Source organism: Zophobas morio, unplaced genomic scaffold, assembly GCF_036711695.1.
Source record: "Zophobas morio isolate AGI-343-1 ecotype UQ-CSIRO unplaced genomic scaffold, CSIRO_AGI_Zmor_V1 ptg000021l, whole genome shotgun sequence".
Lineage (NCBI taxonomy): Eukaryota > Metazoa > Arthropoda > Insecta > Coleoptera > Tenebrionidae > Zophobas > Zophobas morio.
Genome location: NW_026972126.1, coordinates 12,006,662 through 12,032,182, shown reverse-complemented (window position 1 = coordinate 12,032,182; position 25,521 = coordinate 12,006,662). Strand labels below are relative to the sequence as shown.

Here is a 25,521-nt window from a genome sequence, read left to right as displayed (position 1 = left end):
CTTATTATATGAAATTGCATTTTTGACAGTAACTATAATACTTGCAACATTTTATTGTCGTACGAAAAATGTGCTGACGTAACTGGGGTTATTTCAGTCCACCTATTATGGTACAAACTGTTCGCAGTCTGCCAACAAAAATAATTAATGCCGGTCAAGCCTGACTTCATAGTCTCTTTGTAATAACAAATTATTCTGGAGCCAATTATTTTTGTTGGTAGGGTGAGAGTAATTTCCGCCACAATCAACGGGAAAAAATGGCTCGCGTTTACGTAAAATATACTGTGCAACTTGCCATCAAATTTAGCTCTACTAAAAGTCGATGTCGTAACAGATTCGGAAGATAGTGGCTGCTAAGTAAAATTTGAAGCACACATTTAAAAATCTTAAAATAGGATTACTTATAACTGTTATCAATTTAAAACATTAATAAATAGTTTAGATAGTAGTATGAAAAAAAAAAAGTCAAAAATTCACAAAAATTCGTATTACAAATGAACGGGGAAATTCCGATGCATCCATAAGAAATTCGAATATATATATATATATATACTTATATATATATTTTTATTGTGATATATAAATGTAGGAAGGGATCACTTTTTGCGTCCTTCAACAGCTGCCATCACGAAGACGTTATTCAACTAATGGTGGAGGCGCCGGTCAAATTATATCCATTAAAAAAAACTCAAACAACTTTTCCCTATTACGAACACACTCTCCCGCCTTCCCCAATTTTTTCACACTCCACCGCAAACGTGACATAAAAAGTAATACACCGTTTAAGGAAAAAATGAAACGTTGTTATCGGTTTCGCAGCATCTCAGACAAATAAACATTAAACATTATTACCAGTGCTCAACGTAAATGCTTTTATGTCTCTTTCCAAGTACGCGTATTACGAGGTCTACGACATGTTTTGTTCCCTTTTAATCTCGTAAATGGTGGGTGCTAGACGGAGAAAAAAGCTCCTCGCGGCTCACCCATCCGTCAAAGTCTGGCCACCGGATACAGGAATCATCCATAAAAAGAAAAATTTAATAAAGGCTTCAATTCAGTTGTCAGTTAAATTCGGATAAAACCGAAAGGACCTGTCAGGAATCATTTCAAGTGGGATATTGTGTGAACTTTCACATCGCTTGCGACCTCCGCCATCGTAAAATCGCTCTGGAGGCCGGTTTATGAGCTCCAGGTGCGTAAAAGCTTTAATATAACACATATAAATTGGATAAAAATCATCTTACACGTTTTTACGATCGATAGGTTTTTGTGTTTGTGTGAGAGTCGCCAGTATGTGGGCTGTAATTTCTTGGGAAAACAATGCCTGCAGCTAGAACAAGAAACCGAGTTTATTTTATGCGGAGATATGTGGCGTTTACTCGGTTGTAATTGTGTGGATATAGTTTAAATTTTTAATGGACGATCACTGTGTCGTGTTATTTTATGGAAAACTATTCATAACAGTCGTTATGCAGTGAAAACTTTATTAAAAGCGCTCAGAAAAACAGGTTTTATGAAGACTGCAGCTCCGGAAACGCAAGTAATGACGTATATTATTAAATAATTTTTTAAAGTGACGTTATCAGTTTGTAAAGAGCATGAATCAAAAAATGTTCGACAATGAAGAATGATATGCTAAGTGATAATAATCTTAAGATGAGTCAGTAGCAACACAACGATAAAACTCTATTCAGTCTGAAGACCTGTCAGCGGCAGCCGAAAATTCTAACCAAGTAGGTTTTATTTCGATTAGTTTATGTTTGTGAAGTTTCTGAGAACTGACAATTGTTTACTCTTCTAAATACCTGCTAGTGTTATTAAACGTAATAATAATAATGTTGTTTTAGGTTAAACAGGTTGAATGCTCTCCTTAGGAATGTGTTTAATAACAAGACTTCTCTGAAAAGACGATGAAGTTTATAAATATGAAACCACGTACAGAAAGCAAGACATGAAATGTTCAAGAGTTGTATGTCAAATTTTAATCAAAATTTACTGAAAAAATGTTTGATAATTTTTCTTGATCTTTTTTGATTTTAGATCAAACAAATTTCTTTGTTTTCAGAAAATCTTTTGAAATTGTTACAAATGATCATCATCGGTGACGATAAATTCTGGCAACAATATTTCCTTGATTTATTAATAAAAAAATAAACAATATATTTTCTTACAGGACATGTGAATTGCCAAAATCACTTTTAACTTAGCAAGTACCAGCCCCGCCCACCCGCCCTGTATTTTATTTGAGGGTATGTCATTTGCCAAAATGAGTCTTATCTTAGCAGGTACTAGCTCCCCCACCCTCCCTCTTTTTTCTTAGAGGGTACATCATTTGACAAAATCAGTCTTATCTTAGCAAGTATTAGTACGAATTGAGGCAGGGTGGGTGGGCGGGGTTAATTATGTTTTTATGTCGAGTGAAAGTGGAAACTACCTAATACCTAATAGAATCTAGAATGTGAAAAATGTAAAAAAGTGCTAATCGCAACTTCTTTTTGTTATACTATTTGCTTCAAGATTTATTTGTTATTTCTCTCTCTTTTCTTAGAGGGTCCATCATTTGAAAAATCAGTCTTATTTTAGCAATATTAATACTAATTGAGGCTGAATGGGTGGGCGGGGTTAATTATGTTCTTATGTCTAATGAGAGTGGAAACTACCTAGTATCTAATAGAATCTAGGATGTGAAAAATGTAAAAAAAATGCTGATTGTACTTCTTTTTGTTGTATTATTTGCTTCGAGATTTATTTGTTATTTCCCTCTCTTTTCTTAGAGGGTCCATCGTTTGAAAAATCAGTCTTATCTTAGCAATATTAGTACTAATTGAGGCCGGGTGGGTGGGCGGGGTTAATTATGTTCTTATGTCGAATGAAAGTGGAAACTACCTAGTATCTAATAGAATCTAGGATGTGAAAAATGTAAAAAAATGCTGATTGTAACTTCTTTTTGTTATATTATTTGCTTCAAGAGTTATTTGTTATTTCTCTCTCTTTCCTTAGAGGATCCATCATTTGAAAAATCAGTCTTATTTTAGCAATATTAGTACTAATTGAGGCTGGGTGGGTGGGCGGGGTTAATTATAATTAATTAATTATAAGGTAACAAAATTTGAAGAAATTGTTGCTTGAGTACAGTTTTTGCTGTTTTTGAGTTGTACTGATGTAGTTTAATATAACTAGGCGTACAAGACATCAACTGTCAGGTTATAAGAAAATACCATTAATAGACCATATGTTGGTGAAAAAAGCACAAAATCCGACACATGTGAAAAACAAGATTATATTTTTCAAAGAACTATTGGTTAAAACTCTAACAAGGATTATTGATATTCACAAAAAATGCGTAACGAAAATAATTTCTTATAATTTTTCAATTTTAGAAGCGATTACTTGACCTACATTGTCGTTTGTGAATTGTGTTATTAATTACTCCTTATTAATGTTGGCAAAACCAGTCTTATTATTTTGACAGATATTGGTCCCGCCCACCTGCTCTTTATTTTCTTAGAGGGTACGTGATTTACTAAAGTCAGTCTTATTTTGCCAAGTACTAGCCCTACCCGCCCCCCCTTTATTTTCTTAGAGGGTATGTTATTGGGCAATATTAACTCTAATAATAACGTTAATGTTGACCGTATAAAAAAATGAAATGTCATGTCACATTTTATTCCATAGCCTACTACTAAACATGCAAAAAAATTAACTCAAGCAAGTTGGTTGTTACCACGGTGGGTTGTTACCAAGTGTTATGTTCTTATGTCGAATGAGAGTGGAAACTACCTAGTATCTAATAGAATCTAGGATGTGAAAAATGTAAAAAAAAATGCTGATTGTAACTTCTTTTTGTTATATTATTTGTTTCAAGATTTATTTGTTATTTCTCTTTCTTTCCTTAGAGGGTTCATCATTTGAATAATCAGTCTTATTTTAGCAATATTAGTACTAATTGAGGCTGGGTGGGTGGGCGGGGTTAATTATGTTCTTATGTCGAATGAGAGTGGAAACTACCTAGTATCTAATAGAATCTAGGATGTGAAAAATGTAAAAAAGCGCTAATGGTAACTGTTTTTTGTTATATTATTTACTTCAAGATTTATTTGTTATTTCAGAAGAAAAAAAATGGGAGAACAGAAGGGTGAGCGGAGCTTAGTGTAGCCTTTTTCTGCAGTCTTGCTTAGAATTAGGCGTCATTTGGATTTTAAATTATGACAGTGTAAAACAGATCTGTTTCTACTCTGAGTTATTAACGCATAAACAAAAGATTGTGAAGTCGGTTTTCTCATTCCTCAACAGATGGCGCTGCTATCGTGCCAGTAGTAAGGTTACTTACTAAAGGTGACATTTTTGAGAATATGTAATATGGCCAGTCATCAAAAACACTGGCAAGTAACGTATGAACTGTGGCGTACTCAAATTCACTTTTAAAGGGATTATTTAAAAAAATTGTGACTTTTTTGCCAAAATCAGTTTTATCTTAGCAGATATTTACCCCAACCACACGTTTTCTTAATTAGAGGATAAGTCATTTACGAATATCACTCTTAGCAGGTACTAGCCTCGCTCACCGACCCTTTTTTTTTTTTTAAAGAGCATGTCATTTGCTAAAGTCACTTCTATTTTAACAAATACCCACGCTCCCTCCCTGTATTTTCTTTGAGAGTATATGTATATCATTTACCAAAATGAGTCTTATCTTAGCAATATTAGTACTAATTGAGGCCGGGTAGGTGGGCGGCGTTAATTATGTTCTTATATCGAGTGAGAGTGGAAACTACCTAATACCTAATAGCATTGTGGGAAAGCAGAGAAAAATGTTGTGCCTCGGTGGGATTCGAACCCACGTCTCCAAGCAATCCGGGCTGGTATGCTAACCGCTACACTACGAGACGACTTATCTTTACTCTGCTTTACCCGCGTGTTATTGTGCCGCCACAGTACTCCCCCCCCAGCGACACAGCGCGCGGTCGTGCTGGGGTGCGAAGGAGATAGTTGCTGGCGTCGCTCCTGCCACTCTTACGTTCGTCGTTCGAACCCTGGCGGTGCTGCGGACCCCGAACACAGCGGGCACAGGGCGGTGGCAGAAGGATGTTGCGTGCGCGTTGCCTGTCGGTGGTCACCAATGTGGGAAAGCAGAGAAAAATGTTGTGCCTCGGTGGGATTCGAACCCACGTCTCCAAGCAATCCGGGCTGGTATGCTAACCGCTACACTACGAGACGACTTATCTTTACTCTGCTTTACCCGCGTGTTATTGTGCCGCCACAGCATCTAGAATGTGAAAAACGTAAAAAAGTGCTAATCGCAACTTCTTTTTGTTATATTATTTACTTCAAGATTTATGTGTTATTTCTCTCTCTTTTCTTAGAGGGTCCATCATTTGAAAAATCAGTCTTATTTTAGCAATATTAGTACTAATTGAGGCTGGGTGGGTGGGCGGAGTTAATTATGTTCTTATGTCGAATGGGAGTGGAAACTACCTAGTATCTAATAGAATCTAGGATGTGAAAAATGTAAAAAAAATACTGATTGTAACTTCTTTTTGTTATATTATTTGCTTCAAGATTTATTTGTTATTTCTCTCTCTTTCCTTAGAGAGTCCATCACTTGAAAAATCAGTCTTATTTTAGCAATATTAGTACTAATTGAGGCTGGGTGGGTGGGCGGGGTTAATTATGTTCTTGTGTCGAATGAGAGTGGAAATTACTTAGTATCTAATAGAATCTAGGATGTGGAAAATGTAAAAAAGCGCTAATGGTAACTGCTTTTTATTATATTATTTACTTCAAGATTTATTTGTTATTTCAGAAGAAAAAAATGAGAGAACAGAAGGGTGGGCGGAGCTTAGTGTAGCCTTTTTCTGCAGTCTTGCTTAGAATTAGGCGTCATTTGGATTTTAAATTATGACATTGTAAAACAGACATGTTTCTACTCTGAGTTATTAACGTATAAACAAGAGATTGTGAAGTCGGTTTTCTCATTTCTCAACAGATGGCGCATCTATCGTGCCAGTAGTAAGGTTGCTTACTAAAGGTGATATTTTTGAAAATATGTAATATGGCCAGTCATCAAAAACACTGGCAAGTAACGTATGAACTGTGACGTACTCAAATTTACTTTTAAAGGGATTATTTAAAAAAATTGTGACTTTTTGCCAAAATCAGTTTTATCTTAGCAGGTATTAACCCCAACCACACGTTTTCTTAATTAGAGGATAAGTCATTTACGAATATCAGTCTTAGCAGGTACTAGCCCCGCCCACCAACCCTTTTTTTTTTAAGAGCATGTCATTTGCTAAAGTCACTTCTATTTTAACAAATACTAGCCCCGGCCACGCTCCCTCCCTGTATTTTCTTTGAGGGTATATGTATATCATTTACCAAAATGAGTCTTATCTTAGCAATATTAGTACTAATAATTGAGTCCGGGTGGGTGGGCGGGGTTAATTATTTTCTTATGTCGAGTGAAAGTGGAAACTACCTAGTATCTAATAGAATCTAGGATGTGAAAAATGTAAAAAAAATGCTGATTGTACTTCTTTTTGTTATATTATTTGCTTCGAGATTTATTTGTTATTTCTCTCTCTTCTTAGAGGGTCCATCATTTGAAAAATCAGTCTTATCTTAGCAATATTAGCACTAATTGAGGCCGGGTGGGTGGGCGGGGTTAATTATGTTCTTATGTCGAGTGAAAGTAGAAACAATCTAATACCTAATAAAATCTTAGATATGAAAAATGAAAAAAAAATGCTGATTGTAACTTCTTTTTGTTATATTATTTGCTTTATGATTTATTTTTTGTTTCAGAAGAAAAAATGAGAGAACCTAAGGGTGGGCTGGGTTAAGTTAGGTTCTTTCTTGAGTATTTTATAATACATACAATACTTCAAAATTTTATACTCCGATTTACTGTTGATCGTGCTGTTAACTGTCAATATATGTATGTATATTATACTTGCATATTATGGCTCTTGTCCTAAACATCATCAAATATACTCATATAATAATATACTCTTTACAGAATTTGTTTTCATATTCATTTTCTGCAAAGCGCTTAAAAACGACATTTGTTCTTGAAGGCCAAAATGACCGAATGTAATTAATCTCCAAGAAGCTTAAGTTTATGCTCGTTGTGGCCAAGCATACCAGCACATTGTAAACTTTAAAACTTATCTTTGAAAATCAATACCTCAATTACTTATGAAAATTTCGCACCGTCGACTTGTCGACTTTTTTTGTTTGAAATAAGATATAGTAAAAGCAGCTTCTTCGCCACAGACATGGCTTTATTTAAAGACGATAATAAATTGTTGAAAAAAAACTGCTCCTACGGTACATAGAGAACACTGTGCACAGGTTATATTTAAAATTTCGAAACTATAGGTCTGTTAATAAGGGAGATATTACAGTCTGAAAATGTATTGAAATTGTATTAAATTCATATTTCATTTCTTTCAGAAAAAAGAAAAATAAAAAGTAACTAAACAGATAATCGATCAGACCCGCGGCCTCATTAAGTCTGTGTTCAGTATAAGATGACGGTGTCGGATTTGCAATTAAATGAAGAACTCTATCTTTTTTTAGATATATCTCATATTTTTAGGTAACAGCGATCTCAACCAGTAACCACGTGTCTGATAAACCAAATTTAAAGTATCTTTTGCTTGATAATTTCAATATTTAGCACCAGCCGGACTAGATCAAAGTAGAGTAGGTCACTTGTTGATGCCTCATGAGCGTAAGACAAGGTTAAAGAACAGTGGCGGACCAATTAGTTGCTCTTAATTACATATATTGGGGTCAGCAGAAGAAGACATGTTTTGAATAATTAAATAATTTATGTCTGATAGTGATTTAAACCCTGAGACACCAAACAGAATCCACGACCAGATAAAACGGTCCATCTTAAAAAAACACCGCAAATTCCATCACGGTCCAGCTTAGAAATCAAACGAAAGTGAGGTAGAAAATCGATGGCTTCCACATGAAAGCTCCAATCGTTTGGCGATCCTAGAGAACATGAAGGCTTTTCCAAGGATTTTATTATTTTGTGTAATAACCGACAGAAGATCACGATAAAGAATAACACGTTGGCCAAATGTGCGTTTTTTAATATTTAGTTCTGTGTATTATTTGGCAAGGAACCTAAAGCGAACATGAACATGATGGTTGTTTTCACACTACTTTCACACAAGAATCCGTCGGATCTTATTAGGAGCAGAATTGATATTTTAGGGGTTATTTTTTGAAGCATATATTTCTAAATTGCCGTATTATCTTTCTTTATCGGTCTACCCTCATGCATAACTTTAGCTTACGATATCCTGAGTAGTCCCTATCTGCTTCAGTGTTTTTATATTTCAGTGGCAGTTTTTTCCTTTTTCTAATAACTTCGCTTTGATCATGGCTATAATAATGAAAATGTATTTGTGGCTTTATTTTAACATAGTAAAATTTTGAATTTCCAAAAATGCACTTTTCATTAGTAATCTCTCAACAGCAGCAACCAGCATGCTGTGCAACATTATAGTCAATGTACTGAAAGAAGAATCATCAATAAAATGTAATCACGTAACGATTTTAGCAAAAAGATGTGTTTTCCGGTTCAGACAATAACATATTCGACATTATCGTGCTACCCACATGCGAGTCCAAATAGAAGTTCTAGCAAATAACGTTTTCAGTGTCGTTGACAGTGGTTGGAAGTAATTCAATTGCAAGTAATTCATTACTGTAATTCAATTCCTTTTCAAGTAATGTACTTTTTGGAATTACTTTTAACCCAAATACTCATAAATATTATTTCATTTTTCTCTACGAATCGTTTAAATGACCTGCTGGGATTATTATACCTGGTTCGTTCCCACAAAGAGAAGATTAACCCAGTAGGGAGTTAAAATCTAAAACGAGTTTAGCACAGAATTTGTTAAGAAACCAAGTAACCATAATATACATAAGCTCTTCATCATTTTAAGGGTGAACTAAAGCATGTTCCAGCATAGAGAAATACATATAAAATTCTATCCAAGTCTTTGTCAAAAGTATATGTCCAATTATAAAAAAGGGGCGTAAAAAACCCTATCCAGACTGCTTTTCCGTTTTTTAAATTTTGTTGTCAAAAAAACCTACAACGCGTTAAAATTGTGATGAGTATGAGATTATCTGGTTTTCGTTATTTATGGATCAATTTTAAATTTTCAAAAAGGTGCATTAGTAGAAATTGTATTAAAAAATCCATTGCGCTTTACAGAAATAAAATATCTTAATAAATAATTGAGTAAAGAATATTAAAATTTGTGGTCAAACAAACTTTAGCCATTTTTCTGGTCTACTCAAATCTAACTATCTAACACCTAACCGATAGAGCCCGTACTTTTAAACCCCTCATAATCCGACAATAAAATTTTATAAGAGTGTCCACCCTCTAAATTTAATCTGTAAGTGAAGTAAGATGCAATTAAAGATAGACTTTTAAGTTTACATTATCTTAAGCCCCCTTCTAAGTATTTAGGAACATCCTTTTTATTAAAGATTAAAAGATTTGCGTCCGCAGGTAATTATCCGTGGACTAATATTTTACGATACATTTACACGTAGCCAATAAGAAAATAACAAAAAGCTTTCGCAAAACAAAATTAGAAGTTCAAATTAATATTTTTGTGAGTATTGTTAATCTCTAATTCCAGGCTTCAGATTTTGTAGTATCTGTTCAATAAATCACATTACATAACTTAAGCTCAGAAATCCTACACGGTTATATTTAATTAGAACTTCTTTGTTCATGAAAAATCGTAGCTATTTTTTAAAGCCAGCTTGTTATCTGTAAAATGTTCACTGTTGAGAAATCCTTTCTATTTTAACATCATCCAGTCGGCTACATGAAAAAATCCTGGTAATTTAGTTAATTGATAAAAAGTTTCATACGTCACAGTTACCACAGTACTAGGACTAGGACTAGGATAAAAAAAAGTTAATATTAACAGCAATCCATACTTCACTTTTTTCGAGATTCCTCTTGTTGTTGCTGTAAATGCATACAAAATAAAATGCTTCAGATAAACGAATTAAATGCTCAAATGTTTTAATTCCAACGACGTTAGTAAGCACAACAATTTAGATAAACAAGATAATTTTGAATGCAACAACAATCTCAACTCTTGTTGCTAAATCAGGTTTTATATTTCACCGCTCTTAGATTTTACACAACAACACGGAAGCCAACTTGGTGGTAACTTTGTTAATTAACTACTAGTTAACACTTATTAATTCTTAGTGAAATGCCGTTTCAAACTTAGAACTATACGAACACTTGTTGCTAAAGTTTCCTTGTTCAGATTCAATTATCTCGGTCCCAGGGGCGGCTGGTCAGGGGCGGCAGGGTCGGCCACGCCGTACCAGTCATTTTAAAATACTTAGTAAGCGTTGAAATTAGAAAATAAAAAAAGAAATAAAGTTTGAATGTACGTTAGGATAGATCATATATATTAAAAACATATTTTATTATATTGTAGGTACAAAATAAAGCATTTGTTGCTAATTTTAAATGCTGATAAACACGCTTTGCCGGCGAGATTTCGGCAAGCCGTACCCAGGAATGCATTATACTCGATGTTTCGACTTCGTAGCAGCTTACGGTTTCATCGTTCTCTTTGTCTAGTACACTGTAGTAGACAAAGACCTGGCGGAACGTATGTTGTGCCAGGTCCGGCGAAATCCTCCTTCGCCGTACCCAGCAACGCGAATTTAGTTTTTAAAACGCTTAATATTTAAGATAGCTAACCAAATTACAAAACAATAACGGCTTCGATGTTCTTCAGTGCATACTATTTTTTTTTAATAATAATTGTCGATTTAATACATTTTTCTGTATATGAATAATAAACGAAAAAAATTACATTAAATTATCTAAAATTTTATTTTTCGTACATAACTTAGCTACAACATAAATGCGCTTTTTCTGTATTATTAGCATCTAAGCGTTTTCAGATATTTCAGAAACGAATTTAAAGTTTTAAATCATTTTAATTTTTCAATTATTCAATGAATTTATTTGACAATTTGTCATATACATTAAAAAAAAATAAATGTAAATGAAGATAGTTAACAGTTGGTACTTTTATTATTACTTTTTTTATATTTTTTAACTGCATGTCATTATTTAATTATTATTATTTAATTGTGGATGTCCGGGGTCGGCAAGCCGTATAGCCGCCGGTCGACGCGGAACTCAGTAAAAATAATGTTTTCGGTGGTTCTCAATTAATGATAAAGCAGAACAAGTAGAATTAAGGATTAATAGTATTTGGAATCAAACTGACATTGTCAATTTCCTATAAAAAATTATTTTAACAGGTCGAAACATTTGAGATGTTTTGTACATCCTGGCACGTAAAATGTCAGTGGTTAATGAGTAGCAGCCATACATTACGAAAATATATAACACCAAGGTGTAGACTCAAAATATTTGGCCGACCCGAAATTTTGACCCACCAGCCGCCACTGCAGTCGGTCCCCTTTAGTTACAAACAATACCCGAAATATGTTTGTTTGAGCTAGGATCGAAGTAAGACAGTGGATGTCTTAATTGTGGGTTGAGAGCGAAGCTTTCAAAACAAACTTATTTTTCTGTCATGATTGTTTGGAAGATTAATATTTACATTATTATGTTGCTGGATAAATGTAGAAAGAACAACTGCTAAAAATAGAATGGATCTTAAATATTTTCCTTTTTTTTTGTCAAAAATAAGTCAAAAGCAATGTTGCTTGTGTTTTACCTGTACTTATTTTACAACGTCAACTTTGTAGAATGAATTTGATTAAGAGGACAAACTTACCCTCTTTGTTAATATTTTGAATGCCCATATACTATTTAACAAAGAACAAATAAAATAAAACATAATTAATTTAGACGTACAATTTTATAAACAATGACAAAAAATTTTTATATTCTTTATAGGTATTGTTATTTTTATTATTTTAATATCATCAAAAAATTGGAGTATCATTCGCTTAAGGAGCAGTGACGCTTTTTGTTAGAAAACTTTTCTGTCATAGTAAGCCCGACCTTATCTTTCTAAACATACTTTACTTATTCTAGGTACACTAAACAAAAAAGGGCGTAGACCGACTACTTTATTAACATCGAAACCAAAAACCAAAAAAAATACACCCACATTTTGTTCTTAAAAATGCGCTAAAGTAAAGTTGAATCAGTTCTTGTAAAAGTATCATTTATGATCATAACCATTAATCCATAATATGAAAAAAAAAGTTAAGTTGGGTAAACAAAGTTAAATTTATTTCACTCACCAGTAGTAGCGGCGGCAACTTTGCAAAATAAATGACGACGACTTCTGAAAGCCGTCGCGACGCTACTGAATGTCGCATCCAAGAAAACATAAAACGAGGAAATGTGCGAATGCGCGAAAATCTGCAAAATAAATTCCTCCTAAGCCGCATTATTCGCAAATGTTATTCAACACAGCAAGTTGCCGATACAAAACATAAAGTAGGTTAATACTATAAAAGCTGAGGCACAAAATGGTAATTTCAATTTAATGAATTCAGGTTTAAAGCTTGCTGAATTTTTCATTAAGCGCGGTTTATTAATAAATAACGTGTTATTCGAAACGCGCGCTGCTTTACTTGTCAGTTGATGGCAACAGTAGTACCAACCAAACTACTCAAACGTGACAGATGACAGTTCTGTCCTGACATTTTCCTCTTTTTTACATTTTTTGATAGCAGTGGGATGCCCCGGTAGACGAAAATCGTGTGAACGTGTGAATATACTTCTCCTGTGTTCGTGTGAATATCGACCAGAATGGCAGACGCCGCCTTTAGCCGTAATGAAATAATCAGTCTAGTTGTGAGGTTAACCTTGGTTTCTGCTGTAACTTTTATTAGCATAAAATGGCTAATGAATCAGGTGGATCCTACGAACAAGAGCAAAAAGAAGGCGCGGAAGAAGGCCCAAGAGCAGCTGAAAAGGTACCCATTAAGAGGTTTTTTTAATTCATCAAATTACATAATTTGTAGGTTAGCAGGTAGTGGCCATGCACCATTAGTCATCGAAAATTTATCAGACTATGAGATGATGATAGCGGCTCATTTGATACATCCTCAAGATATTAATGTAACATGGAACAATATTGCGGGGTTGGATCATATGATACAAGAACTGCGCGAGACTGTCATTCTTCCAATACAACGAAAGGAGTTGTTTGCTGATTCGCAACTAACCACTGCCCCTAAAGGTAACGTTGGTGTAGGGTAGTTCACTTACAAGAAACTAAATAACTTATTAAAACTTCTTTAAATAAAATTCAGTTATGATTGTGTTCCAACAGTTAGAATTAGAAGTTTAAATTATGAGATTATAAACCAGATTTGTTGCTGTCCTGAGTTATTAACTTATTAATAAGAAGTAGTGAAGTCTTTTTGTCATTCCTCAACAGATGTCGCTGCTATCGTGCGAATAGTAAGGTTACTAAAGGTGACATTTTTGAAAATAATATGCGAGTCATCAAAAACGCTGGCAAGTAAAGCATGAACAGTGGCGTACTCAAATTCCCTTTTATTGGGATTGATTATTATTAAAAAAAGGTGTCTTTGACATTCAGCTAAAATAAATAAATTTTTACATAAATGTAAAAAATGAAAAAGTACAGGGTCATCAAAATTGATTGAGAGAGTTGGTACCCCCTGTTTTTGTCGTGAAGTTTGTCAACCTTATGACAGATTTGTTTAAGGTTATATGGCAATGAATTCAGTGGCGTGACAAAAATTAGAAACTTCAAATCTGACAACTAATATTTTTACCAAAAAAAAAGTCTAAAAAAGACGCCACTGAGTTTTGAAATTTGAAACTTGACACTTCAAATCTGACAGCTAATATTTTTATACAACTTAATAAACCAAATTATTCAAGTTCAGGTTTACCAACTCTCTCAATCAATTTTGATGACTCTGTATTCAAGTTTTGAAACAGTAATGAGTCAGCCAAAAAATGACCGTTACACACTTTAAATGTCAAATATTTATTCTTCATTGAAAAAAATTTATGTAGTTTTTAATTTTCTGATTCGTTATTTGCCCTGAGTTTTCTATCTCAGTATGAATTTTACGTTACGTACTTTCTTTATCTTTGTTTCCTTTGTTTTATTCTTTGTTAACTACAGAACTACATTCCATATGATTAATATGAAAAATACTTCGCTGTTATTAATTATGCTGTTATTGAGAATGTGGTTTATGACACATAAAAAAACGTGATTTTTTTATGTGGTTTAATCCACTGTAAGTACGCATTAAGTGATTAATTTTTCAATTAGTTCTTGTTCACATTTTCAGTTAACATTGCCGTTAGAAATTAATATGGAGTACTTTTTGAGTTTTTGAGTTATCAGTTTATCTGTAATCTGTTGCAAAAATCTCTATATACATACCAAAGTTATCTTAGAACAAAGAAAAAACAATTGAGATTGACTTATTGAAATTTTTTGATAATTGTTTAGCAAGATAAAATTTGTCTTATTTTAATATTCAGTCGACTGTGCCGCTGACAGATCCGGATACTTCACTCTAAAAAAACTGCCTTGTTTTAGAGTGATGCTGCTGTTCTTATTACTTCCCGAGCGTAAGCAAAGGAAGTATTGTAATCGAGTCCGTCGGCCGACTCTCTACTTTTACGTTTTCTCGATCTTTCATGACCCCTAGAAGACGAAGAAATGGGTCTCCCATTTCCGTCTGTCTGTCCGTCTGTCCGTTCGTCTGTCCGTCCGTCTGTCCGTCTGTCCGTCTGCCGTCCCGGATTTTTATTAGACAGATAATCTCCGAAAGTACTCGACCGATTGTTGTGAAATTTTGTACTTATATTAAGAATATCATGTAGATGGTAAAACGCTAACCAAAATTTGTCTAATCATCCCCACCACTAATGCGATGACGTTACTTCAAAATTGTACATAGTAAATGAGTTTTCAATTGTATAAAATAACATAGTCCTACACATGTAGTTTACAACTCTGAATCGACTTTTCACCCGAAACGTCCAGATTTTTGGAAAAAAAATCAAAATTATAAAACAACATTTTGAAATTTAATTTTTAATCTGCTAACCAGAATGCTTTGAAATGTTGCAGATGTTTTAAGGCTATAAAGAGCATCATAAATCTTTAGTCAAAAAATATTTGCTTATCCCCTCCAAAAACTTGATGACGTCAGCTCAAAAGTTTGTGGAATAAATCATATCTAAAATGTACAAAATATGATGAGTCTGTACTTGTGATCTATCACTCCATTCATATTTTTTGGATTTGCATATACAGGGTGACTCAAAAAAATTAATGAATGCGTAAATTTATTTTACTGATTTACTCAGGAACTACAAAACCGAATGCTTCGAAATCTTGAAGATATTTTAAAATTATCATAAGCATGGTAAATTTTTGATCAAAATGTATTTGGTCGTCCCCCCTAAAAAATTTATGACGTCACCACAAAATTTTGCTGAATAAATCCTATCTAAAATGTACAAAATATGGTGAGTCTCTTCTTGTGATTTATCATTCCATTCAAATTTTTTCGATTTGCATATACAGGGTGACTCAAAAAAATTAATGAATGCGTAAATTTATTTTATTGATTTAATCAGGAACTACAAAACCGAATGCTTTGAAATCTTGCAGATGTTTTAAGGTTATAAAGAGCATAATAAATTTTTAGTCAAAATATATTTGGTTATCTTCTACAAAAAATTGATGACGTCAGCTCAAAAGTTTGCCGAATAAATCGTATCTAAAATGTACAAAATATGATGAGTCTGTACTTGTGATTTATCATTCCATTCATATTTTTGGATTTGCATATGCAGGGTGACTCAAAAAATTAATGAAGGCGTGAATTTATTTTATCGATTTAATCAGGAATTACAAAACCGAATGCTTTGAAATCTTGGGAATATTTTAAAGTTATTATAAGCATGGTAAACTTTTGTTCAAAATGTATTTGTTCATCCCTCCTAAAAAAATTGATGACGTCACCCTTAAATTTTGCTGAATAAATCCTATCTAAAATGCAAAAAATATGATGAGTTTGTACTTGTGATTTATCATTCCATTCATATTTTTTAGATTTTCTTAAGAGGTGGTTCAAAAAAATTAATGAAGTCAATTTATTTTATTGATTAAATTAAAGGCAACACTTATTATTAGTATTACACCCCAACCAACCCAATTTGGTAGACACAAAATTTGTTAAAGGAAAAACTCGGTTGAAACATAAGGGTAGCACGCTTATTTACATCGACTTTAACATTACAGACCTGCATTTGTTTTATGCGCTCACTTGGTTCCGCGAATGTGAAATAGACATGTTTATAATCAACCAATTGTGAATTTCACCGTCAAGAATTAAAATAAAACCCAATGTTTTATATAATAAGCGGAAGTCGAAGCAATAAAACCGATGGTCGTTTTGTTTACAGTTTCTCTGTTTGACTCTCACGTATGCTGTTACGCCTGTCATCTTAAATTAAGAATGTTTATACATACACGATTTTGAGTTGCCTCTGATACGTATACGTGAGTAAATTGTTTCGTTATTTTATTGATTATTACAAATATAATATTCAAAACGACCCAATTCATTTTCCCGAAAATTTGAGAATATAATAATTTTATTCTTAGTATTACACTACATCTATCCCAACTGATATACGTGTCCTTGCAAAAATGTTGATGACGTCATCGCATTTTTTTTTTAAATTCCCACTACAAAAATGTAATGAGAAAAAAAACACAATAGGCATGCAGTCGTCAAGTTTCCGACAGCGTGGGAAGTACTGTCTAAACTCTTTAGACCAATTTTTCTTTTTTTCCTGTGTGTAGCCCCAAAGTAGCCATACCTTTCCAGTGTATTATTTTCAATTCAATTTTATTTTAAATCAATAGTTTTATTTTTGTTTATATTTAAAATGGACCGTCTGCACAAAGAAATAAAAATTTTGATACAGAATTTGTTTTTACCTGCAAGTGCAAAAAACGGTAGATTTTTCCTTTTCTTTAGCAATCGATTTAAATCAATAGCTGTCATTTATAAAATTTACAGGTGCTCTTGCTATTAATTATTCAAAATTGTTACATACTTGCGTTTTTATTGTTTTGAGATTAATATTATATCATTTTGGAATCAGTTCTATTTTGTTTTTTCCCGAGTTGTTTCTTTCTCAGATTTTCTCTCTGAACTCTTTCAGTTCTATCATATGATTTTTTTTCCAAGTCGCCTTCGGACTCTTTATTTCGTAGTATCTTTTTCAAAACCTCTTTTTTTCGGTCTTTTTGGAATGATTTTTCGGAATTTCGTTTTTAGGAGTCGTCTCTTTCTCAGATTTTCTTCCCAAGTCGCTTTCGAAGTATCCCCTTCGAAACCTCTTTTCGGTGTCTCGTTTCTTGGAGTCGCTTTTTCGAAATCTTCTATTTTCTGAAAACGTCTTGTTTTTTGGAATCGGCTCTTTCTCAAATTCTTTTTCCAAGTAATTCTCGAAATTTCTTTCGGTTCCTTTTGTCGGAGTATCTTTTTGAAGTCCCTTTTTCGCAATGGTCCATTTCTCAGTTTTTCTTTCCGCGTCTTTTATTCGAACTTTGTTTTTTTGGCGAACTTTCATCAAAGTCCTTTTCTCTGAGCTGTTTCTTTTTCGTAGCCGTCTTTTTCGAGTCTTTTAGAGCCAACCTTTTTTTCAGAGTCGTCCCTTTCTCATGTTTCTCTTCGAGTCTTTTTTTAGGATCTTTTTTTAGAGATTCTTTTTGAAGCCCCTTCTTCAAACCCTTCGAAGTATCTTCTTTTTTGAAGTCTCATTTTCAGAGTCGTCTCTTTCTCAGGTTATCTTCCGAGTCGTCGTTGAGTATCTTGTTTTTGATTGATATCTCTTTCGGAGTATCTTTTTTGAAACCTCTTTTTTCGAAGTTGTTTTTTTCGGAGTATGTTTTCGAAGTCATCTCTTTCAGAATCTTCTCTTTCAGAGTCGTCCCACTCAGATTCTCTTTCGTAACATCTTTTTCGAAGTCTCTTCGGAGTCGTCTGCTTTTTCGGATCTATTTTTACAGAGTATCTTTGTTGAAGTCTCTTTCTCGTAGTCGTCTCTCTCGGAGTCTTATTTGTTCAGAGTAGCTTTTTTGAAGTCTCTTTTTGGGAGTCGTTCCTTTCTCTGGTTTTCTTTCCGCGTTTCTTGTTCGGACCTTTTATTTTCTTTCTCGAAGTCGTCTCTCTCGGACTCTTATTTGTTCAGAGTATCTTTTTTGAAGTCTCTTTTTGGGAGACGTCTCTTTCTCTGTTTTTTTCCGCGTCTCTTGTTCAGACTTTTTTTTTCAGAGTACCGTCGTCAAAGTCCTTTTCTCCGAGCTGTTTCTTTTTCAGAGCCGTCTCTTTCTCACATTTTTTTGTGTCGCTTTTTAAGAGTCATATCTTCCTTAGGACCCCTTTTTCGGGCCCCTTTTGGAGCCATCTTTTTTTTTCATAGTCGTCTTTTTCTGAGTTCTGTCTTCGAGTCTTTTTTAGGATCTCTTTTTTTGGAGTCTTTCGAAATATTTTTCCAGAAATTTCGTTTTTCGGAGTACGTTCTTCGAAGTCTCTTTTTTCGGGATCTCTTTTTGGAGCCTCTTTCGAACTCTTCGAAGTAACTTCTTCGAAACAAATTTTATTGAAGTCTTTTTTTCGGAATCGTCTCTTTGTTAGGTTTTCTTGTCAAGTCATCTTTTTTCGAAGTATTTTTTTGAAGTCGTATCTCTTTCGGAGCATGTTTTTCGAATTCTCTTTCGAAGTATTTTTTCGAAATTTCGTTTTGCGAAGTCGTCTATTTTTGAAGTCGTCTTTTTTCGAAGCTTCGTTTTCGGGATCTCTTTTTCTGGGGTTCCTTTTTCGAAATTTCTTTCGGACCCATTTTTTGGAGTACCTTTTTTGAAGTATCTTTTTCGAAGTCGTCTCTTTCAGAGTCTCTTGTGTGGACCTTTTTTTACAGTATCTTTTTCGAAGTACCTTCTCCTTGACGTCTCTTTTTCGGAGTCGTCTCTTTCTCAGGTTCTGTTTTCGAGTCGCTTGTTCGGAACCGTCTCTTTCTTTGGTTTTCTTTCTCGAAGTCGTTTCTCTCGGACTCTTATTTCTTCAGAGTATCCTTTTTGAAGTCTCTTTTTGGGAGTCGTTCCTTTCTCTGGTTTTCTTTCCGCGTTTCTTGTTCGGACCTTTTTTTTCTTTCTCGAAGTCGTCTCTCTCGGACTCTTATTTGTTCAGAGTATCTTTTTTGAAGTCTCTTTTTGGGAGACGTCCCTTTCTCTGGTTTTTTTTCCGCGTCTCTTGTTCGGACTTTTTTTTTCAGAGTACCGTCGTCAAAGTCCTTTTCTCCGAGCTGTTTCTTTTTCAGAGCCGTCTCTTTCTCACATTTTTTTGTGTCGCTTTTTAAGAGTCGTCTCTTCCTCAGCACCCCTTTTTCGAGCCTCTTTTGGAGCCATTTTTTTTTTCAGAGTCGTCTCTTTCTTGAGTTCTTATTTCGTCTCTTTTTTAGGACCTCTTTTTTCGGAATATTTTTCCCGAAATTTCGTTTTTCGGAGTACCTCCTTCGAAGTTTCTTTTTTCGGGATTTCTTTTTCTGGGATTCCTTTTTCGAAATCTCTTTCGAACCCATTTTTCGGAGTACCTTTTTTGAAGTATCTTTTTCGGAGTCGTCTCTTTCAGAGTCTCTTGTGCGGACCTTTTTTTACAGTATCTTTTTCGAAGTACCTTCTCCTTGACGTCTCTTTTTCGGAGTCGTCTCTTTCTCAGGTTTTGTTTTCAAGTCTCTTGTTCGGCATCGTCTTTCTCAGGTTCTCTTTTCGAGTCTCTTTCCTTGTAACTCTTTTGGAGTCATCTCTTTTTTGCAGTCCTTTGTCCGAGTTCTTTCTTACTCAAATATTCTTTTCAAATGTCTTTTTCGGATCCTCTTTTTCGAATCGATTCGAATTTTTAGGAGCATTTATTTCGAAGCTTTTTTTATCCGGAGGCTCGTTTTCGGACTCTTCGGAACGTTTTATTAGCAACTCTTTTTTTCGAAGTCGTCTTTCTGTCGGCGTCGTCTCTTTTATCGGAGCATCTTTTCGGACTCTGTTCGGAGTATCTTTTTCGGAGTCGTCTCTTTCTTGGATTTTCTTTTCGAGTCTCTTTTTCGGGCCCCTTTTTTCAGAATATGGTATGCGCTATTTCTTTCGTAGTCGTATTTTCTGAGAAGTCCCTTCGTACCTTTTTTCGGAGTCTCTTTTTTTGGAACCATTTCTTTTTCGGAGTTGTCTTTTTTTCGACGTCGTTTCTTTTCCGAAGTCGTCTCTCTCAGTCGTATTTTCTCCGGAGTCTCTTTTTCGGACACTTTTCGGGGTATCATTTTCGGAGTTCTTTTTTCGAATCTCGTTTTCGTACCTTTTTATTCAGAATATTTTTTTCGCAATCTCTTTTTCGGAATCGCATCTCTTTCGGAGTCTTCGAAGTCCCTTCGGTCCTTTTTTCGGAGTATCTTTTCTGAAGGCTCTTTTTTTCGCAACCTTCTTTTCCTCAGGTTCTCTTTTAGAGTCTATTTTTTAGACTTTTTTGTCAGAGTATCTTTTTCGAGGTCTTTTTTCGGATACTCTTTTTTGGAGCGGTCTCTCTTAGCGGAGTCGCATTTTTTCGGAGCATCTATTTCGAAGTTTTTTTTTATCCGGAGTTTCTTTTTCGGACTCTTTTCGGAGTATTTTGATGGTAAACCCTTTTTTGGGGGTCGTCTTTTTATTCGAAGTATTTTTTGCGGAGTCGTGTCTCTGTCAGCGTCGTCTCTTTCCCATATTTCCCTTCCGAGTTTCTTCTTCACACTCTTTTCGGGGTATCTTTTTCTGAATTGTTTCTTTCGTAGCTTTTCTTTTCAAGCCTCTTTTTCGGAGTCGTATTTTCTTCGAAGTCCTTTCGGACTTTTTTTCGGAGTATCTTTTCTGAAGTTTCTTTTTTTTCGGAAGCATGTTTTTCTCAGGTTTTCTTTTAGAGTCTATTTTTTAGACCTTTTTTTCAGAGTGTCTTTTTCGAAGCCTCTTTTGGAAGTCTTTTTTCAGAGTTTCCTTTTTGGAGCGGTCTCCATTTCGGAGTCTCTTTTTTTGGAGCGGTCTCCTTTTCGAAGTCGTCTTTCTGTCGGCGCCGTCTCTTTCATGGGAGTTTCTTTTCGAACTCTGTTCGGAGTATCTTTTTCGGAGTCGTCTCTTTCTTGGATCTTCTTTTCGAGTCTCTTTTTCGGGCCCCTTTTTTTCAGAATATGGTATGCGCTATTTCTTTTTCGGAATCGTATCTCTTTCGTAGTCGTATTTTCTGAGAAGTCCCTTCGTACCGTTTTTCGGAGTATCTTTTTCGAAGTCTTTTTTGAGTCTCTTTTTTGGAACCATTTCCTTTTCGGAATCGTCCCTTTTTCAGAGTCGTATCTTTCGGAGTCCCTTTTTCGGAGTGGTCTTTTTTTCGAAGTCGTCTCTCTCAGAGTCGTATTTTCTCGGAGCATCTATTTCGAAGCTTTTTTTATCCGGAGTCTCTTTTTCGGATACTTTTCGGGGTTTCATTTTCGGAGTTCTCTCTTTTTTACATTCTCTTTTCGAATCTCTTTTTCGTACCTTTTTATTCAGAATATTTTTTTCGGAATGGTATCTCTTTCGGAGTCGTATTTTCTTCGAAGTCCCTTCGGACCTTTTTTCGGAGTGTCTTTTCTGAAGGCTCTTTTTTTGGGGACCTTCTTTTCCTCAGGTGCTCTTTTAGAGTCTATTTTTTAGACTTTTTTTTTCAGAGTATCTTTTTCAAATCCTCTTTTCGAGGTCTTTTTTCGGAGTCTCTTTTTTGGAGCGGTCTCTCTCGTAGCGGAGTCGCATTTTTTCGGAGCATCGATTTCGAAGTTTTTTTTATCCGGAATTTCTTTTTCGGACTCTTTACGGAGTATTTTGATGGTAAACCCTTTTTTGAGGGTCGTGTTTTTATCCGAAGTATTTTTTGCGCAGTCGTGTCTCTGTCAGCGTCGTCTCTTTCCCATATTTCCCCTCCGAGTTTCTTCTTCACACTTCTTTCGGAGTATGTTTTTCCGACTCTTTTCGGGGTATCTTTTTCTGAATTTTTTCTTTTTATTAGATTTTCTTTTCAAGCCTCTTTTTCGGAGTCGTATTTTCTTTGAAAAGTTTCGGAGTATTTTTTCTGAAGTTTCTTTTTCTCAGGTTCTCTTTTAGAGTATCTTTTTCGAAGCCTCTTTTGGAAGTCTTTTTCAGAGTCTCTTTTTTGGGACGGTCTCCTTTTCGGAGTCGTCTTTTTCAAAGTCGTCTCTCTCGAAGCCGCGTTTTTTTTTTTAATATCTATTTCGAAAATTTTTCATCCGGAGTCTCTTTTTTGGAGTATCTTGATGGTAACCCCTTTTTGGCGTCTTTTTTTCCAAAGTATTATTTGCGGAATAGTCTGTTTTTCGGTTTTTCGGAGGTTCTGTTTTCAAGTCTTTTTTTTTTGGAACCATCTGTTTCTTAGGTGCTCTTTTCGAGTCTCTTTTTGATTCGGAGTCTCTTTTTTGCAGTTTTTTTTTGTCGAAGACGTCTCTTTTTCCGAGTCGTCTCTTTCGAAATCATCCCTTTTTCAGACTTGCCTCTTTCTCAGATTCTCTTTCGGAATCCATTTTTCGGACCATCTTTTTCGGAATTGTCTCTTACTTGGATCCCCTTTTCGAGTCTCTTTTTCGGAGTCGTCTCTCTTTCGGAGTCGTATTTTCTTCGAAGTCCCTCCGGACCTTTTTTCGGAGTATCTTTTCTTCTCTTTTTTCGGAACCTTTTTTTTTCAGAGTATATTTTTCGAAGCCTCTTTTCGAGGTTTTTTCGGAATGTCTTTTTTGGAAGCGTCTCTTTTTCAAAGTTGTACCTTTCGTTGTCGTCTCTTTAGGAGTCCCCCTTTTAGGAGTAGTCGCTTTAGGAATCGTCTCTTTTCCTGAGTCGCCCCTTTGTCTGAGTCGTCCCTTCTTCTAGGTCGTCCCTGCTTCTGGGTCGTCCCTTCTTCTGGGTCGTTCCTTCTTCTGAGTTGTCCCTTCTTCTGTATCAATAATTTTTCTGAGTCGTCCCGTCTGAGTCGAGAGCAGTAAAAAAAGACGACAAAGACAGGCATGAATTTTTAGAGATTTGTCTTTGATATAATTTTCGTTTTATCAGAGTGTCGTCAATTTGAAAGTTTGAGTTGACAGTGCAACGAACAAAAATAAACCTTCAAAACAAATTATATGCTGCATTTATTATTATTAGTGTTATTATTAAGACCCACCACTGACCCGGAAATGACCGGCATTCAGGCAAGACTTCTATCATTACGGGTACTAAGACCAAGTAATGATATGCATTGATTAGATTAACAGAAAAACTTTCGAGATTCTAGAATTACAGCATACAAATTAGTCTGCTATTATTCTCTAATCTCTATTATTATTTTTTTTTAATAAAACGAACGAAGTGGCACTTCTGCATTTTTTATTTAATTCTTTTATGAGCTAGCTACAAGGATCTGGTTCAGTAGTTCATACCATTTCACAAACATGCGACTTTAACTGAATAATGTTCCAGGTGTCTTATTACATGGGCCTCCAGGCTGCGGCAAAACCCTCATAGCCAAAGCCACAGCGCGAGAAGCAGGCACGCGTTTCATCAACCTCGACTTATCCATCCTCACCGATAAATGGTACGGCGAGAGCCAAAAGCTAGCGGCCGCCGTCTTCACCCTAGCAGTGAAACTCCAACCCTGCATCATCTTCATCGACGAAATCGACTCCTTTCTCCGCTCTCGAAACACCACAGACCACGAAGCCACGGCAATGATGAAAGCACAGTTCATGTCACTGTGGGACGGCTTGATCACCGACCCCACCTGCACGGTGATCGTCATGGGGGCCACCAACCGGCCGCAGGATCTAGACCGCGCGATTCTGAGGCGCATGCCCGCCACATTCCACATTCCAATGCCCAGTGCTGTCCAGAGGAAAAAGATTCTGAGTCTTACGTTAGAAAATGAGCCGATCGCCGAAGATGTCGACGTGGAGAAGATGGCACGGCTGACGGATGGCTTTTCGGGGTCGGATTTGAGGGAGTTGTGCAGGAACGGGTCGGTTTATAGGGTGAGGGATTACATGAAGAATCACAGTGAAGCTGTTATGGACTCGTCCGAGGATGAGTACCAAGACGCGCTGAGACCCATCACCATGGATGATTTAATGGTGTCGTTAAATAAAATGAAAGAGTCTAAAATGCATTGTGGGGGTTTACCAGTGAATAGAATTGAGTTGGATTAGCTACCGTGGTACCGCTACTTAGATCCCATTATTAATAATTTTGAAAGTACTGTAGAAATGTACCAGAATTTTTCAAATACTTTTAAACATTGTGTTAATTATCGAAAAGGACCTTAGTTTTTTCTTTTTATTATATTGTTTTTTTTTAATTACTATTATTTTAACCCAACTAGGCTGTGGTTGAGTATTAAGTTGGGTCTACTTTATTATTTAATAAAGTTTGTAAATATGTAGATTATTAAAGCCATTTCAGAAGTGTCAGCTTGCAAGTATTTACAGTGTTTAGTTTAATGACTTAGCTGTTAAGAAATAGCGTCGTAGGCGGTTACAACCACGTTCAAAACGTGAATTTTGAGTGCGGTATGCGCGGTGTTGTGAATTCAACATTGATCAGAGTGTTAAATTTTTTAAGCAATTAACCACAAAATCATTCAGGAGTACCAAAGTAGACTAGTATTGAAAAGTTTGACGCCTGATCAGTGCCAAATATGTGTACAGCACGCTCTCTGTAAGTTGCAACAAGTACAAACGTTCTTGATGTGTGTTTAAAATCAAATTTTTGCACGCCAGATTCATTACTTGGCTGTTTGTAGATGTCGTGCGATTGATTATTCAGCCAATGGTGTGATAATTCAACAGTTTCATTGCCTTGTTGGCATCATGGCTCGGTGTTAAATGAATTTTTTATCGTAGAAATTTATTAGTTAGTTTAAAAATTTAATAAACGTTATGGACCGTTTGTAGGAAATTTCATTTTCAATAACCTGAATAATGCACGAATGAAATGCGATCCAAAAAAAAAAAGTGGATTAGAGTTGACAATTGTTTTAGTGGTACTACTGCATGACTGTCAGCTGATTGGTCAGTTACGTGTCAAAAATTAAGCACAAGTTTCAAAGTGATCACTTTAAGGTTATGTTGACGTTGCAGCAGTACCACCGAAAGTTTGACAAGCAACGCCAACTCTGATGTATTTTATTTTCGATCGTACGTTATACCACGTGATAGAGTTGTCAAAATTTTTTAGATAACATTATTTGCATTCATTTTATGTCGCATGAATATCACGCGGTGTATCTGAGTAAATCAAATAGCGTTTTTTATATACTTGAGCGTTTACCATGTTCAAGCACGTGTGAACTAAATCTAAATGTAGATAAATTTTTGCAAAGATAATAGTGGTCGTATGTGTAATCAGT

At 35.1% G+C, this 25,521-nt stretch overlaps 1 protein-coding gene across 1 annotated transcript; it reads left to right on the top strand.

The window, feature by feature from the left end:
• Nucleotides 1-12,655: 12,655 nt before the first annotated feature.
• LOC135133111 (outer mitochondrial transmembrane helix translocase) lies at nucleotides 12,656-25,061 on the top strand. Its single transcript, XM_064061377.1, has 3 exons — nucleotides 12,656-12,984; nucleotides 13,033-13,250; nucleotides 23,601-25,061. The coding sequence occupies exons 1-3, from the start codon at nucleotides 12,818-12,820 to the stop codon at nucleotides 24,320-24,322; spliced, it is 1,107 nt and encodes a 368-aa protein (XP_063917447.1). The 5' UTR covers nucleotides 12,656-12,817; the 3' UTR covers nucleotides 24,323-25,061.
• The last annotated feature ends 460 nt before the right edge of the window (nucleotides 25,062-25,521 follow it).